This window comes from Typopeltis vanoorti, chromosome 9 (assembly GCF_054136105.1).
Source record: "Typopeltis vanoorti isolate ZY-2024b chromosome 9, IOZ_Tvanoo_1.0, whole genome shotgun sequence".
Lineage (NCBI taxonomy): Eukaryota > Metazoa > Arthropoda > Arachnida > Uropygi > Thelyphonidae > Typopeltis > Typopeltis vanoorti.
In genome coordinates this window covers 1,469,959-1,485,936 of record NC_143557.1, presented here as the reverse complement: position 1 = coordinate 1,485,936, position 15,978 = coordinate 1,469,959, and the positions used below count along the sequence as shown (strand labels likewise).

The following is a 15,978-nucleotide window of genomic DNA, read 5'->3' as shown; positions in this document are numbered from 1 at the left end:
GTCATCTACCCAAATAGTGTCATCTGTCATCTTCTTTCCCATTATTTCAGGCAAAAATTACCAGTAATTTACTAGACTTGAGATATGTAATGAGCAATCCTTCATGAATGACTATTGAGAAGTGAAAGTAGAATGCAAAACAGACAGCAATGGTAGGCCAGTAGAGATAGAGCAGCTATGAAGACGTGCATATGATTGGTGTGATATTAACAGAAGAACTCATGACCCAACAACAAAGGCAGGTCGACAGTTAATTTGAAATGCTAATTCTCTTCAACCAAATTCCATAACATCTGAAACTGCTGTAACAACATTCACTATACATTCTTTAGTTTTAATATGTTCATGACGGGGTGGTGTTTTGCCCGTTTATCGTTCTGGTGGAACTTCTCATTACCATTTGTGTACAGCTTCCACGTTGCATGGGCAGGCTCAACTTACACAAAGTTTCAACCTTTTGGTTAAATTTTATTGCTGCTTCTACATTGAGCTGGCAGAGACTGACACAAACATTATATAGCATGTTTCACTTCAGGGTAGAATTTTATTTAAAGTTAGTCTTTGTGATCTGTCTAATGACATTGAAAATTTCAAATACAATTAAACACTTATTTCATGTAATTGAAAGATTGGACAATAGTTTTTAGTTAGATACCGTGTTTGCTGGTGCAACACATGGATTTGCTTGAGTCTATACAGCATGGTTTCTGTGGGAGAGGGGATATGTTATTCATTTAGTGGCTTTTTATCCCAGTTGTCTCTAATTGCACTGTTTGTTGAGAATTAATATTACACAGACTGCAAATGGCTCTCTACCTTATTCAGTGATACAATAAAACTACTTGTTTTTCTTGCATCTGCAGTATAGTTGCCGTTGGGGAGGCCATGTTGCTTACGGCAGGGAGCAAGTCACCATCGCCCTGACGTGAACATGTTTAAATGTTTTTTTCGTGTGTGAGGTATATGCGAAACTTAATTTCTTTTTTCATTAAGTAAAATCAGGGGTGCGAGTTATATGCAAGGGCAAGTTATATTCAAGTTAATACGGTATTTGCTGTTGTATAATAGAGTGCCCTTCTTCCAGTGTATCCTGTAGTGGGTGTCCAAAGGATGGTCAGCAAGTCCTGAGTGGCTGTATTGGTGGAACCAGATGTAATTCTCATGTTTGGATATCCTGATATTGCCTTCCCTGCCTGTTTGCCAATAGTAGGACAGTTTACAACTTCATGGTGACCTGGTATACTCCTGGTAGGTTCAGGGGATGTGGCTGATCTTTGGTGGAATGGATGAAAGATGCCAATTTCTTACGTGGTCTGTAACTGGTTGTAAGGTCACATTCCCTTAGGATTTTTGCTACTTTTTCAGATGTGATCTGGATATATGGAATAGTAAAAGATTTTGAGTAATCTTTGCCTTGAAGGGGGGAAGGGGAGTGCTGTTGCATGGTTTTATTATTTTTTGGCTTTTTTTGAGGATTGTAGCCTTTGGCTAAGAAAGAGTTAAGGATATGGTCAAGTTCGGTACTTAAGACTCTGTTATCCGAACAGATTAATTTTGCCCTGTTATATAGGGTTTTAGTTGGAAGGGGGGGGACTTCTGGTGTATGTATCTATCTTATTGTGGTTTCTGTAAACAGAGAATGCCATGGATCCTTCAGGCTGGCATGTAATCAGAGTATCTAGGAATGGCAGACTGTTGTTGTTTTCCTTTTCCAAGGTAAACTGAATCTTTGGATGTTGATTGTTTAGGTGCATTAAGTAATTGTTGAGTGTTATCCAGGCTATGCGGCCAAATGGAGAACTCATCATCCACGTAACGTAGCCAAACAGTGGGGCAGAGTTTAAGGCTTTTTCTTCATAGGTTTCTATGAAGAAGTTGGCTAGAGTTAGAGAGAGTGGAGAACCCATGGCAGTCCCCTTTATCTGTTTGTAGAATTTTCCATGCCAAACGAAATAGACTGAGTTAATGGTGAACTGAAATAGGTCTAAGTTATCGGGCGGGAATATGACTTGGATGAGGTCTAACGATATCTTTGAGTGGGACATTGGTGAATACGGAGAAGACATCAAAACTGACCATTATGTGAGTGCTGGAGTGTAGGGTTTTTCTATACTGGCTTTAAAGTTGGCTAAGTTTTTTTATGTGTGAAGCTGTGTTGCCAGTATATTGTGTGAGCACTTTCGCTATGTTTGGCTAATTTGTATGTGGGTGAATCTATGCCATTCACAATAGGACTTATTGGCACATTTTGTTTATGGAATTTTGGTTGTCGCTATATCTACAGGAAATGGCTTAAAACCACAGTGGCATTTTCATTATCTGCTTTGGTAATATTATTCTATTGTTGCTTTTTATCTCTTGCAGAGGCTCAAATTCTTTTCTTGATAGGTTACTTTTTGGTTTAGCTTTTGTTGAGAATGCTTGTAATGTCCAGTCTTATGCTGTTGGCAAAAAGTTAAGTAAGTTTGAGCACGGTTAGTAATTAGAAGGAATCAATCATTCGATGCTGTTGGCACACTCTCCCTCGATGAGTCTTTGGACTCCCTGGAGGTGTCACTTAATAACATGGTTGGGAAGGCTGCAGATTCCTCGGTGAACATCAAAACTGACCTAGTATCATTATTTTCTCCGCAGGAATTTTCTTTGGTGCTACCTCAAAGTTATGGCAACGTGCAAGTGCACTAATTGCTTCAGAGTAAGGGAAGATAGGTTTATAACCGTGTTAGGTGGTGGTTGAAATTTGGAAGCAGAGTTTTTTTTTTGTAAACTCGAATTTCCTAACTCTCTCCACCCCCGGCCAACTTTTTTATGGAGACCTTAAAAGCCTTAAACTCTGCTTCACAAAAGCCCACTGTCTGACTACACTGTGTGGATGATGTGTTCTCCATTTGGCCGCATGGTTTGGATACACTGGACGATATCTTAACGCACCTAAACAATCAACACCCAACCAACACTAGTAAAAGGAAAACACCAACAGTCTCCTGTTCCTAGATACTCTGATTATATGCCAGCCTGAGGGATCTCTGGCATTCTCCATTTACAGAAAACCTACACATACAGGTAGACACATTCACCAGTAGTCACCCCCCCCCCCTGCTCACTCAATAATATGGGATTATAAAAACCCTATATGACAGGGCAAAATCAATCTGTTCAGATAAGAGCCCTAACTACCGAACTTGACCATATCCTTAACTCTTTCTTAGCCAATGGCTACAACCCCCAAAATAATAAAATCATATAACAGCAACTCTATTCCCCTCCCCCCTTCAAAGCAGTGATTGCTCAAATCTATCACCATTCCATATATCCAGGACACATCTGAAAAATTAGTAAAAATTTTGTAATTAAATATGACGTTACAACCAGTTGCAGACCACGTAAGAAATTGGCATCTCTTATCTGCTCTACCAATGACCAGCCACATTCCCTAGACCTACTGGAGTATACCAGATCTCTTGCATTTGTAAACTGTCCTACTATGGCAAAACAGGTAGGACTACCAATATTAGGATATCTGAACATGAGGACTACATCCGGTTCCACCAATAATACAGCCACTTAGGACTTGCTTGACCATGCTTTGGACACCCACCACAGGATACACTGGAAGAAGACCACTCTATTACACCACAGCAAATACAAACCTATTCTTCCAATCTGCCTTAGGAAAATTTCCAGACCTCAACAAATTTGGGTACATGAGACTGCCCCAAATCTAGGAAGCATACATTTTAGGAACATCAGTACAACAGCCGACACAACCCAATTTAGCCCACTAGGGGCATTACTTATGACTCTAGGCTCGACTTCTGTTGATTTTATTCAGCCTCATTTGCTTAGTGTTTATTTTGCATATTTATATTCTGCCTCAGCCTTAAGAAAATTTCCAGACCTCAACAAATTTGGGTACATGAGACTGCCCCAAATCTAGGAAGCATACATTTTAGGAACATCAGTTCAACAGCCAACACAACCCAATTTAGCCCACTAGGGGCATTACTTATGACTCTAGGCTCGACTTCTGTTGATTTTATTCAGCCTCATTTGCTTAGTGTTTATTTTTGCACATGCATATCATTGTTTTTTTGTGATTCCTGATGATGGCACTGTAACATTTTCGAAATACAGTAAAGTATTAAAGTTTTTTATAATTAATGTTCTAGTATACGTGTCATTTCTTGAAAAATTAAAACTATGCCTGTCCAGAGGTATTATGTAGCAACCTTACCACTGGACTTTCCCAATGAAAGGCTAGCATCGTGTCTCATTGAAATTTAATGTACTTTCTAGTCTCATCCAAAGAAAAGTGTACAGACCATCAGAGAAATAACCATGATTCAGGTAAAGGTAAACGAAACTGGAAGAATGACATATAATGAAAATTGCAACTTGGAATGTAAAGAGTATTGCACACAAAGAAGAGGAACTTGATGAACAACTAACCAAGCACTGTAAAGAAATGTATAGTAACAGAAACAAAGAAAAAGCAAAAGGGTACCAAAGAAACAAATAACTACACACAAATCTGTGGTGGAGTTAAAAAAAAAAAGAAGAAAAAGCAAAAGCAGGTATAATGATACATAAATCTATGAAGAACAATATACTGGACTGAAAGACTAATAGAAATTCAACTCATAACATTCAGGTCACATAACAATAATTAGGTTATATGGACCGTAAGAGGAGAAAGAAGAATACAAGAAAACCTTTTACAAAGATCTGCAGAGTCATAGATAAATCATCTGCAGAGAGTCGTAGATAAATCATCTGCAGAGAGTCATAGATAAAACAGACTATTTACTACTAGCAGGGGATTTAAATGCCGGAATATAAAAACAGAAAATACAAAACAAGCATGGGGACATTTGATGAAGATACAATTAGTTATAGACTACATTATCATAAAATTTGAATTAGTTGAGTTAATTCTTGATGTAAGAATTAATTGTTGAGTTAATTCTATATGAAGACTTTGAATTAAACTCTTATCATTTTATGGTATTGGCAGAAATTCGATTTAAACCAAAATGGCTAAAAATAAAGTGGAAAATTAACCAAGTTATAAAATTTCTTTATTACAAACAAGATCCCCATACTAGGCAACAATATCAGAAATGCACTAATTTAAAATCAAAAACCATACATGAATGAATGACAGAAGAGGAATGGGAAAATCTAAAAGAAATCCTGACAAAAAACAGCAACAGAACACTTAGGAATAAAGATTAAATGGACTAGAAAAAGAGCATTATGAAACTGGGACAAAAAAAAAAAGCATTACGAGAAATGGATGACTCAATTCCAGTACAGTAAAAGCAGAAATAGAGTAGCAAAATAAACAGTACAATTTCAAAACAAAAAGTTAGGAAAACACAGAGATAGAGAGAGGGAGATGAAACAATTTTGTAACAGAACTAGAAAAGGATAACTCTGTTACAACCAAAAACCTATAAAATCGTAAAATACATGAACAAAGAAATAAAAGCATATAGGAAATAAAGATGAATATAAATAGGAAATAAAGATGACTGCAATAATATTGGGGAATTAGTCTGTTAAATGCATAGTATGGAATATATGCAGGAATATTGGAAGAGAAACTAAACAATATTGTAGACCACAAACTACTAGAAGAACAGTATGGATTCTGAAAAAGCCGATCTTGCATAGACTTGCTTTTCTCTCTAAAAACAATAATTGAAAAGCAAAAAGAATTTTAAAAAGAAATACACATGGCCTTCATTGATTATGAAAAAGTCTTTGATAAAAATTAATAGACAAAAGTTATTTAAAATATTAACTAGTCTAAATATACCAAACCAGCTCTTACAATCTATTTAAGAGATATACACAGGAAAAAGAATAGCAGTCAAATTAGAACAAATATCAGAATGGAATGGCATATCAAGAGGAGTAGAGCGAGGATATACCCTATCCTCTAATACATAATTTAATAATACATACAGTATTTAAATAATATAACAATCTGGAAACAGTGTAACTCATTTGGTATACAAATGAATGCACAAATAAAGATAGATACACTGTTATTTGCAGGTGATCAAATTGCATTAACTACACCAGATGATGATCTATAGAGATCATTAAATGAAATTTCAGAACAATATAATATGAGAATATCAAAAGTAAAGACAAAAATAATATCTTGCAGTGGAAAAAATCCAATAAGAAAAAAATAGTGATAGTATCAAGGGTCTACTGCAAGTATACCAGCACTAACTGGTGCATCCAACTCTCAAAAAATAGAGCTGCTTTAATAAATTTGTTAGCAGCCACCCATAAGCAAATAACTTGACATTGAATGAAATAATATTTTAAAATGAAAAAAAAAAAAAAAATATATATATAAAACTGTAGTTTAAGTGAAGAAAATAATATACTTTGAAATAATGCATTTTGAACAAGGATGAAAATTCACTCGTCACTTGTCTTTGATAACTCACCTGCTATGGCAGTGGGTGAGTGGATGTCTGGATTCCTGTGTATATACACACACACACACACTGCATTGCATTGCATAATGTTACCATTATGTTCTCTAGATCAGTAGAGAGAGATAGAAGGAAAATGTATATTTGGTAAACTTTGTATTTACATTTGGCATATTCTGTTTTTCATTTTAGATTGAGGTTACACTGGATTCCATGTTTCAGTTTGTTATGGAAACAAAATCAGCTTTAGAACAAATTATTAACACATCTAGTACTTCAGGAGAGAAGACATGTGCATTTACTGAAAAATCAAAGAAAGGCAGTGTAGGAGAGGCATTAGGACGTTCACTGAAAAATGTAAGTTGACAGAAAATCACTCACCTGAAATGATAACTTTGGTTGGGTTATTGCTGTTTTCTTCTTTTGGTTTTTTTTTTTGTGTATTTTACAAGATAGATTAGAAAAATGTTAACCATACTTGAATATGCACCAGTGAAGAGAAATTTAATGTATAGAGCAATTATCGTGTTTTACAGCAATTGGTATTTTTGATTAATTATCATATCATTGGTATGTCGATAAGGGCAGTGGATCTTTTTTGTGAAAATTTAAGACTGTCAAAGTCATAACTTTTTAGTGAGAGAATAAACAATCAAACAATACTGTGCCTTGGTCGTCTGTGAAGATTTTAAGGGGAATAATTATGTCATCAGCCTTGCCTTTTGAGGGATGTAATAATTGAACAATGGGAGTGGGATAGAGGTGAAAACCCAGTTAAGCACTTGTCTTTAGCTGAAATGATAAGCTATGACAAGTTTTCTGCACTACATCCTTTTAGTATCTAATTTGGACTTGATAGTGTTTCTGCAATTGGTGTTTGTGTTGCACCGTAAGCTGAGTATGAAACTGGAGCTTAGGTTTTGTGCCACTTATTACATGTTGTTCTTATACACAGATACCTATGAAACTTCAATATTTAAAAAAAAAAATACATATGCCACAGTACCATAAATATTATTTATTAATCACAAATATTTCATTTTACATATAAAACATCATCAGTATGAGTATAGAACTTCATATACAAATGAAAAAAAAAAACATATTACACAATAGAATCCTTCTCAGTAATGCAGTCACATAGTAGCTATGATAAAACATTATTTTGGTGTGTGTGTGAGAGAGAGAGAGACAGTGACATCAAATATCATCATCAAATGTCTGGTACAGTACTACATGAAAATGCCACATAATAATGTAAACTTTCCTATCGATAATTTTTCCTCCAAATTAGTCTGTTGTGTGTCAGCTCTTATACTTCAGTCTTCTAAGGCACTTCCAACTGCATCAGAAGACCTAGGTTTTAGTTTTCCTTTTGGTCGTTTACCTGCCATTTTGACATCACTCACTTTGCTACTTGTTCATCTCTGATTCTGTTTAAGTGACTGTGCTACCTCGAACCCCTCCATGTGGGGCACCTGTTCGAATGGTCCTGGATGGCCCAGCCAGGATCATTCGGCTAGTGGGCTTGCCTGCAAGGGTCAACAGTATCACAGTAAGTCTCTCACCCCATGGTCTTGGATTGGGATCCTAGATCTGCTTTTCTTCCCATATTCTTTGCTCTACTTCTCCTGAGTCTTTTTCACTATCCTTTTTGCAGACCACCATCGCTGGGATCCAACTCCCTGTTGCCGTGCGGTGCAACTCGTGGACATCCGGACAGGGGAATCCTGGTAGTCTTGCACTACTTTGGCCCCCTGCTTCGGCAAGACGGGTGGTCCTGGATGGCCCAGCCAGGATCATTCGGCTAGTGGGCTTGCCTGCAAGGGTCAACAGTATCGCAGTAAGTCTCTCACCCCATGGTCTTGGATTGGGATCCTAGATCTGCTGCAGTGCTGGTATAGCTTTCAGGGTCGCCCTGGCGTTCCACTCCTAAGCGCAGTCTTTGCTTGCCGGGTAGAGGGCGTTCATGTGTGGCTCCGTGGGTGGGAAGCTCTGGCGCCGAATTAAAAACTCGTTAAATATGAATTCTTCATCCTCAAATGTTTCAGGGACCCTAACAAAGTCTCAACCAAGTACTCATAATATAGACACAGCATATGGAAACAGAAGTAAGAAACAAAAGATATTGGATACTAACATAAATGTACCAACCTTTTTAATCATTCATGCAACAGGTGAAAAACCAATTGGAAAAATGTCACTCTTCTTTATCCAAAAAGGTTTAGAAGGACTGGCAGGATCTCCCAAAACTGTCAAGAAATTGCGTTCTGGTGATATCCTCGTGGAAACAATGTGCAAACAACATTCTGAGAAACTACTGAGAGCAACGACAATGAGTGGAATACAAATTGCAGTAACACCTCGCAGAACACTCAATTCCAGTAGAGGAGTGATATCAGAATGGGATCTCCTTGAGATTCCTGATGAAGAGATATGTTCGGAGCTTAAAGATCAAGGAGTGATGGGTGTGAGGCGCATCCTGATACGCAGGGATGGTTGCCTGGTCTCAACCAAGAACATCATCCTTACTTTTGATACACCTAGGCCTCCGACATCTGTAAAAGCAGGTCATCACAGCTGTCCTGTTAGAATGTACATCCCTAACCTGCTGAGATGCTTTAAATGTCAAAGATACCGACATGCCCAAACTGCCTGTTGTGGTTCTACTACCTGTGCCCGATGTGGTAGTGAAGAACATGATAATAAATCTTGCTGTAAAAAAAAAAAAAAGCTAAATGTGTCAACTGTCAGGGAGATCATCCAGCTTTCTCTCGTGCATGTCAGAAATGGAAAGATGAAAAAGAGATACAAAAAATTAAAACAGAACAAAACATAACATATCAGGATGCAAAAAGAAAGCTGGCCACCATTACACCTGTTCTGCGATCTTCTTATGCTGAAAAAGTAACAATTAAAAAGTGCCTACAGCAACTCAAACTTGTATGTCTATTCCACCATCTGATAATTCCACCATACCTGAACTTTACGATCGCAAGTGCTTCTCTGTTGAGCTCATTAATCACAAGACCTATGGCTTTACTCCAAAAATGGTCCCATTCGATGAAAACTCGCCTGTCAAAGAAATTATGGCAGAGATATCACTCAGAGATAAACCACCATACACTCGCACAGAAAAAATGGATATACCTCGGTACCCACTGAAAGCAAACTAAACATACCAACTGACAACTGACCCTAACACATTTGATGTTTTGAACACTCTACCAAAGGAAGAGATGGACACTGGCCGTCTGTACTTCTCTAAAATAGTGGATAAATATAAATCTGACAAAGATAAGTGTTCAACCTCCCGAAAACCAGACAAATCAATAAAATCGAGAGAATAGGAAAATTTTTGCAATGGAACTGTCGTGGGATTTGCCAGAATATCAACGATATCAAGATGTTGTTGCAGAAATACAAACCTTTCTGTTTCTGTCTACAGGAAACATACTTAAGATCCAATGAGGACTGTACCTTTAGAAATTTCACTGTTGTATGTAAGGACAGAACTGGACGTGGTCCTGCTCATGGAGGAGTAGCTATCCTAGTGGGCATTTATATTCCTTTCCATCAGGTCCAACTTAATACTTCTCTGGAAGCAGTAGCGATTCGTTTCTCTGTGGGATTTCTTATTACAGTATGTTCAGTTTAGTTACCACCAAATGCCGAGTTAAATGAAATTGATCTTTATAACCTTATCTCACAACTGCCTAAACCCATACTTTTGATGAGTGACTTTTCACAATACTCTGTGGGGTAGTGCCAACACTAATAGACAAGGTCGAATCATTGAAACTTGGTGGAACCCAGAATTCCTGATAATAATAACCTCTCCCTTTTAAATAATAAACTCAATACTTTCTTCCATATGCCTACCGGTTCATATTCTGCAATTGATTTTACAATCTGCTCCCCTTCCATTCCTCCACTACTCGCGTGGGATGTTGAAGAGAACATATATGGAAGTGATCACCTTCCGGTTTTCTGCACAATGACTTCACAGGAACTGTGTTCACCCACACGGATGCCTGTATGGAAAATTGCCCAGGCTGACCGGAACACTTTCTCTCATCTTGCAATATTTAATGCTGATGCCATCAGTCAAATACCTATCAATGAAGTGGTAAAATATATAACAGAATACATTGTCCAGGCAGCAACAGCCTCCATTCCAAAAACATCATCTCAGTTTCCAATCTATCCAAAAACTTGGTGGAACCCAGAATGTCAGACAGCCAAAAAAGATCAACACAGAGCTTGGGGCATATTTCGTAGATACCCCACCACTTCAAACTTAATAACTTTCAAGCGTGCTCGAGCCAAAGCACATTATGTAAGACGTCAGAGTCGAACAATTATGCATCCAATTTACTACATCAGTTAATCAAATGACCAGTCTAAAAATTGTATGAGAAAATGAAAGGCAGATATAGAACACATTGTTTGTCTACCTTAGACCATAATGGAAGTGTTCCTGCTGATCCTGAAGCTACTGCAGATACTTTGGGAGAAACTTTTGCTAGAATCTCAGTAACAGCTTCATATTCTCTGGAATTTTTAATACTGAAAGAGCAGCAAGAGAAACAAAGGCTTAATTTTTCTTCCAACATTCTCAGCCATATGAAGGAACCTAATCAGCCATTTGTTAAGGAAGAACTAAAAAGAGCTTTCCTACAATCTCACCCTAGTGCAGTAGGGCCTGATGACATCCATTATGAAATGATAAAACATCTACCATCATCATCTATGGATCTTCTTCTCTTATTATACAATAGAATACTTGCTGAGGAAGAGTTTCCAAATTCTTGGCATAAGTCAATTGTCAATGCTATCCCAAAACCAGGAAAAGATCCAACACAAGCATATAATTACCGACCCATTGCTCAGACCAGCTGTCTTTGTAAGATACTAGAGAAAATGGTTAATGCCAGACTTCTCTGGTATTTAGAAAGCAACAATCTTCTCTCCAGTACACAATGTGGTTTCCGTAGACATCGATCAACTTTAGACCATTTGGTTCCTTTAGAAACTTGTATAAGATGTGCATTTCTGAAGCAAGGATATCTTGTCTCAGTTTTTTTTTTTGACATGGAAAAAGCTTATGACACAGCCTGGAGATATGGCATGTTAAAAGACCTCCCTATATTTATTAAAAACTTTCTGTCCAGGCAAACTTTCCAAGTCAGAGTGGGAAATACACTATCTCATCCATATCATCAAGAATAGGGTGTTCCCCAAGGCTCTGTCTTAAGTGTGACCCTTTTTGCTATTAAAATTAACTCAATCATAGAACATCTTCCTCCCACTGTAAATAATGCTCTATGTGTTGATGCCTTCACAATTTACTGTCACTCATGTAACATGAGTTTAATTGAAAGGCAACTTCAGCAAGCAATTGATCATGTCTCTCTGTAGGCTCTTAATAATGGATTTAGGTTTTCAACAGAAAATAGTGTCTGTGTACACTTCTGTCGAAAACGCACTCATCACCCAGATCCTTAATGAAGAATGGGACGTACTGTTATTCCAATAGCTACAGAAACCAAGTTCTTGGGACTCATTTTTGACAGAAAACTCCCATTTCGAGCACACATCATCAACTAAGAGAAAAGTGCAAAAGAACTTTGAACTTCCTTTCCACTCTATCCTCTACTGAGTGGGAGTGCTGATCGAGCTTCATTGCTCCATCTTTACCGTTCACTTATACGTTCAAAGCAGGATTATTAGTCCCAACGGTTCTGCAAGACAGAGTAACCTGCGATGGTTGGATTCTATCCATCATCAGGATATACAGATCCTGATGATGGACTGGTGCCTTTCGTGCATCACCCACTCAAAGTCTCTATGTTGAAGCAAATGAACCAGTTCTATCACTTCGACGGAAACAGTTATCTCTTAATTACACCCTAAAAATAAAATCTCTCCCAGATCACCCTACATGGAATAGCATCTTCTTTCTGCATTGGGAAGCTCAATATCACACACATCAAACTGCTATACATCCTGTTGGTATGCATGTTAAAGTAACTGTGCAAGCTGTTAGTATAAATGTTGACAACATTAGCTACACTAAACATAACAGCATTCCTCCGTGGCAGGTTTGCACACCCCCTTCCTGCAACATCTCATTTTGTCAGCTACAGAAATCTTATATCCCATCATCCATTTACCTGCAATTGTTTAATGCACCCAGAGCAGCACATGCTAATTTCTTACCCATCTATACTGATGGTTCAAGAACTAATACCTCTGTTGGCTGTGCTGCTGTGTTTCCTGACATTGTCTCAGATCAGATCCCACCAGACTGCAGTAATTATACAGCAGAGTTACATGCCATTCAGCTTGCATGCATATAAAAGAAAACTGCTACCAAAAGTGTATAATTTATACAGCCTCATTGAGCTCTTTACAGGCTTTCTCCTCTCCTATATATAATACACATCCAGTAGTTTATGAGGTGCTGCACCTGTTTCACAAAATGAAAATCCTTAATTTTGATGTTCAGTTCTGCGGGATTCCCAGCCACTTCGGAATTAAAGGAAATGAGGCTGCAGCTGCTGAATCAGCTCATGCCTTCTCCACGTACTGTTTGACAGTTCCATATACAGACTACAGACAGCCTATAAGATCAAAGCTAATTGCTCAGTTGGAGTCAACATGGCAAGAAGCATTAACAAACAAATTATATAACATTAGACCTGAAATTAAACACTGGCATTCTAGTCAACGTACAAAGAGAAGGGAGGAAGTTAGGTCACAGTCACCTTGCGCATTCCCATTTACTGAGAGCTAATAACCTCCCATATGTGAAAAATGCAACACACACATCTCGCTATTCATCATATTCTGGTAGATTGTCAAAAATTTACACGAGACGAATGAAATTTTCACCTATCTAACCAAGCCAAATACACTCAGGGAAATGCTAGCAGACTCAGGCAAATTACATGATGTTTTTAATTTTTTAGAAAGAGTTGATTTGTACAAACACATTTGACATATAAATTTGTTTATTTGTAAATACTGTTTTGCTTAACTTTTATACATACATATTATTCATTAGGTTAAATCTGACCAATTATGTATTACTGTAGGCCTCGATCTTGTATATTTGTATCACCCTGCTGTAATATTGTTAATATGTAAATACCATAATGCTAAACTTAAATTTTATGCATCAATGCTGTATAATAATTCCTTTCTGACTCTAAGTATTAGTATAATAATGTTTGTTGTAATCTTACTATATGTAGATACTGCTTTCCTTGACTTGTTTTGTATATACGTGTGTTAACCTGTACTGTTATCTATTTATGTACTGCTGAAACCTCTGCAGTAATTTTGTTTATATGTAGATACTGCATTGCTTAACATAAATTTTGTGTATGCATCTTATTTACTACTTTATATTTCAAATAATTATTTATTACTGTAGGACACCTTGTCTATTTGTGTACCTGCTAGTAATTCTGTTTATATGTATTGCTAAATTCTGTCTGTACTACATTGTTAAATTTAATTTTCATCCATGCATACTATATAATAATCTCTCTTTGCATATTTTTGTACTGCTATAAAAGTATCTATTATAATTTTACATATATATAGATACTGCATTCCTTGACTTAGTGTTTCATATTTTGTATATTAACTTATATTGTTAACTATTTTTGCGCTGCTGTAATAACCTCTGACGTGTGTGTGTGTGTGTTGCTGTGCCCTCTGCAGCAGTTCTGTTTATCTATAGATGCTGCTTCGTGGAACTAGGTTCTTGTACAGACATATTGTTTATAATTTTCCGTAAATGCAAATGTTGTAACCTTTAATATGGTACAGTATGACCTTTGTATTTTTTGTGCCAAATAAACTATAAACCAACCATGTTAATTTGTGTAAAATGTTTTGTTGGAACATCGTGTTAGTGAGGATTATTGAACAGAAGAACAGCAGGTACTTACCATTATTTACTTTGCCATTTTCTCCAATGTCTTCCAACATATTTTTATATTTGATATTCATTTCCTACATTGATGTTTAGATTTTGAGCAAGTATCAGCTGCCCTGTCTAACGACTCAAAAATTTCTCCACTTCTTCCTTAACAGATCCTTTCGTGAGACTGTAGGCACAAATAAGTCTTGTCCAATTCCCCATTTTCAAGTAGAGCAATGTTTGGTCATATCGTTTTACTTGATATTGCATACCATTGAAGATTTACTTTCTGTTTGCTGTTGAAGACTAGCTACTCTTTCCTTTTCCTGATCGTGATTGCCTAAATAACATCTTGTGGTTGTTATGTAGAAGAATATCATCTGTTTTTGTTTTTTTGTTTCAGTAATGACAGTAATGTCGATGTGGTAATTCTATAAATTCTTGTTTTCTTGATGCTTTGTATGTTTGTGGTAGCTGTCTTGTAATCTGCTGGTGTTGAGTTTTTGCTGTTTTCCCTTGTTTCCTGATGAAAACAGCAGGGATGTTGTTTAACTGGGCAATGCTCCAGCTGGCATGACTTTCATCTTGTTGTTCCATCATTATCTTTTGGTTTAAGCTAATACAAAATATGACTTAGTTCTTGAAGAGAATTGAAGATTTTCCCATTATTAGGTATTTGGATAGATACCTACTAATGTATTGCACCACAAGAAGGTAAGGTTTGACGTTAGGTTAGAAACTCTAGTCAGATTTCCATGTAGTCAATTTTTCTGCAGGAAAAATTCTTTAATAAAATTGAGGATGACAATTTCCTAAACTTACTCCATTGACAGGGTTTAAAGGAGATGGATGCACAATACGTGATCATCTCAAGTTGGATCACCTAGCCTTTCCTCCATGTGTTGAACCCTGCAGCCTGAGCAGCCAAGTGAAAGATTGGGTATTAACGGCAGTGCAAAGTTTGGTCAGGTACAAACCAGAGAAGGGAGACTTAGGACAAGTTTCGGTGGTCTAAGGCAGCAACTCTTCTACCCAACTAGGCTGTAGATAACCAGTAACCAACACAGCTGAATCTTTTATTACTCCAGAGTTTTAGGAAAGAAGTTACTAGACTGTCACTCTGGAAAACGACACACAGATTAACGAATGTGAGCAGGATGAGGAAAGGAAAAATAATCAAAATAAAGAAGAATATCTGGAATGTTGCTACTTCAAATGTCAGGAGAATCCATCATAGATAACAACCAGACAAAATTCTAATAGAAAGAAATATTAAATAAGCAGTAATAACAGAAACAAAGAAAAAACAAAAGTTCAGATGAAAGAGATAATTAGATTTATATCTACATTGGAGTCAAAAAGAAAGCAAAAGCAGGAGTAATGATTTTATTTTGAAATCAATTAAAAAAATCACACATTACACAAATACTCGGGCAAGAGAATTCTAGAACTAAGATTACAAATAACTCATGGTTTCTTGACTATTATTGATGGCTTATGTCCCAGAGGAAGGAAGAGAGGAAGATAACAATTTCTTTTATTCAGATTTACAAGAAATAAAAAATCAACTTGGATGATTATCTG

At 36.8% G+C, this 15,978-nt stretch overlaps 1 protein-coding gene across 1 annotated transcript in view; it reads left to right on the top strand.

Annotated features, from left to right (window-relative positions):
- The window catches only part of LOC150102843 (uncharacterized), an 836,492-nt gene that overhangs the window by 340,068 nt on the left and 480,446 nt on the right, over positions 1-15,978 (top strand). The window contains exon 11 of the mRNA XM_090397955.1: positions 6,651-6,815. Coding sequence (XP_090254081.1) covers positions 6,651-6,815 — 165 coding nt within the window. The remainder of the gene's footprint in view (positions 1-6,650; positions 6,816-15,978) is intronic.